Source organism: Caenorhabditis briggsae (assembly GCF_000004555.2).
Source record: "Caenorhabditis briggsae AF16 supercontig from assembly CB4, cb25.NA_317, whole genome shotgun sequence".
NCBI lineage: Eukaryota > Metazoa > Nematoda > Chromadorea > Rhabditida > Rhabditidae > Caenorhabditis > Caenorhabditis briggsae.
The window spans coordinates 1-2,681 of record NW_025543482.1 but is presented as its reverse complement, the minus strand read 5'-3'; the positions used below and the strand labels follow the sequence as shown (position 1 = coordinate 2,681).

The 2,681-nt window shown below is 38.9% G+C and overlaps 1 protein-coding gene across 1 annotated transcript; it reads left to right on the top strand.

Moving 5' to 3' along the window:
- Positions 1-1,759: 1,759 nt before the first annotated feature.
- Positions 1,760-2,113, top strand: CBG24991 (the record flags this gene model as incomplete). Its single annotated transcript, XM_002648596.2, has 1 exon — positions 1,760-2,113. One exon carries the CDS (start codon positions 1,760-1,762, stop codon positions 2,111-2,113), a length of 354 nt encoding a protein of 117 aa, XP_002648642.2.
- Between the last annotated feature and the right edge of the window lie 568 nt (positions 2,114-2,681).

The following is a 2,681-nucleotide window of genomic DNA, read 5'->3' as shown; positions in this document are numbered from 1 at the left end:
ACTAATTTACCCAAAAAATAGCAGACTAGAAAACCCATAGCAGATGATTTTCCTGATAGCAGACGAGATTCTGAAACTGGAGTAAAAATAGCAGATAAGACAAATATAGCAGATGATCTATAGCAGATGAGCCAATATAGCAGATGATCTAGCTATAGCAGACGAGCCAATATAGCAGACGAGTAAATAGCAGATAATATCAAAGCAGATGAGTATTTTCCCACGGATGAAAAGAAGGGGGCGGAGTTTCGAATGAACGAATTTGTGGAGGAGGTTTTTGTGGACTTCCTGATAACGGAAATTGCTCTGGAAATTGAAAAATCTGAATTTTAGAGCTAGAAATACTGAAAATGTCCGATTTTCAGAATTTTTGGCTAGAAAGTTCCAATATGCGCAAATTAGGCTGAAAATTTTGAAAAATTCGATTGAAAATTGGGTTTGCTGTCAATTTTCGGCCTAAAAATAGACAAAATTGTGTCCGAAACGTCTAAAAATCGATAATGTTACGAAAAATCGGATTTTGGCAATTTTTTAGATTTTTCAGCGAATTTTCAGTTTTTTAATCGATATTTATAGCCAATTTGCAACAATGTAGGCACATAATTGGGCTTTTTTCCACAAAAATACTCTTTTTCCAGAAATTTCCTCAAAATCCCAAATCCACGCACTTTGTCCCGCCGGTCTGCTCCCTCTGAATCCCGATCGTCTCGCTGGTGTATTCCTATTTCTGCGATCGTGTCGATTATTGTTTTCCGCGCCGAAATTGTCTGAAAATTCAAAAATTTAGGCCTAAAATTCTATATTTTCTCTACAAGAAGCTTCTTTCGTTGTTCCTGCACGATTCGTTGCCGTTGAATGCGTATTTTCTGAAAAATTGGATTTTCGAATATATTTTAAAGGTGGAGTGCGGTGAAAAATTTCATTGCTTTATTTTGTGTAGAATTCAATGTAGATTCACATAAAAATAAAGAAAAAATTCAAAAAAATTTCCTAAAATGAGAAAACCGCATCGAAAAACGGTTGTTTTTCCACTGAAAGCCCTTAGGGACGAGCTTTGCTTTTCTAGGCCACCGGCGAACAAAAGCGCGCGAAAAATTCGCACTCGAATTTTTCAAAATTTTTTTCTTAGTTTTCGGTGTTTCTTCCGATTTTTTCAGCTTTTTCGAAGCAGTTCTGGTAAAAATTGATAACATTTGTTTCTTTTCAGATTGAATTCTCTGTTTCTTCACAAATTCTGTTAAAATTCGTCACAAAATCGTAAATTTTCATCGATAACCGATTTTTAGACAACAAAATTCAATATTAATCGATTTTTTTGGAAAAAAATCTCGAACATTAATCGATTTATAACAGAATTTTCAAGAATCTCTGAGATTTCAATTGAATTTCATTAACGATGTTTAGGTTGACTCTGAAAATAATTCAAAAGCTATAAATTTCAACAGGTTCATTTGTTTTGGCCATGAAAGAACGAAGATGCTGCTATTGCTGGAAGATGATGCCATCGACAGCTGTGACGATGTTCACAAGAAATGGAGAAGAAAGAAAGAAGTGGATAGAAGCTCTCGGTGAAGGCTTCGCCAAGCAAATGCAGAATAGGGGCGATAAGATTTCATACATCTGCAAGTCTCACTTTCCTGAAGAATGTGTTAGAAAGCGAAGATCTTCGGATGCAATTCCGTTTGCATCTTTTTCACATGAAGCGCCCACTTCGTCATCTGGGAATGTTGATTTTGACATGGGAGAGCCATCGGACGCAATGGATTTGGGTGATGATGATGATGAGGAAGAAGGTGTGGATGATGACGAGGAAGAATATTCAGACGACGATGAGGAAGAAGATCTGGGGGAAGATGAAGAAAAAATGTATGTTTACGAACCAAGTAGTGATGACAGCATGGGTGGAGAAAGTGACAAGAGTGAGGAAAGTGGAGAGACTGGGGAAGATGATTTTGATAGTCTTGAATACGTTCTTGTTGGACTAGAGCAGGTACTAGAGATCCTGAAATTCTGTCGATTATGTTCAAGTGATTCCGTCGGCGTATCTATGGGGAAACCGACTGGGTATGCAGTCACAGTGAGTTATATTAAAGAAAATCTCCGAGGAAACTGAATTTTCTTAGATCAAGCTCGAATGCTCAAATTGTGACAACACGCGGAATTGGTCTTCTTCTCGTAATCTCGAAGGAAATAAAGGGTTCTGTGTGAATAGGGATGTGGCGAGTGCTTCGGTTTGTACAGGCAACTCCTTCTCGGTCCGTTTCTCTAATATAGTTTTCGTCGGAATATTGGTTTTCAGAAGCTCTCTTCGTTTTTTCACACCATCCGTGCCCCTTATATTATCCTTGTCAGAGAAAAAAAAGGTTGAGTCGAAGTGTATGCGATGATGTAAACAAATATGTGAAAGCGTAAACAACCGGAAACAGTTGAAACGAGTGCGACAGTAGAGTAACGTGTCGACACAAAAATCGATACGATTCGAGTCGACCAGTCGGACTATTGAAGTCGATAAAAATCGTGTCGACTGACACCAGAAACGACACAGTATCGACACAGAGTCGACACAACACGACTCTGTGTCGACTCGTGTCGACACAACCTCGAGTCGACTCTGAGTCGTGTCGTGTCGACTCGTGTCGTGTCGATACGAGTCGACTCGACGCCGGTCTCTTTTCCGAGAG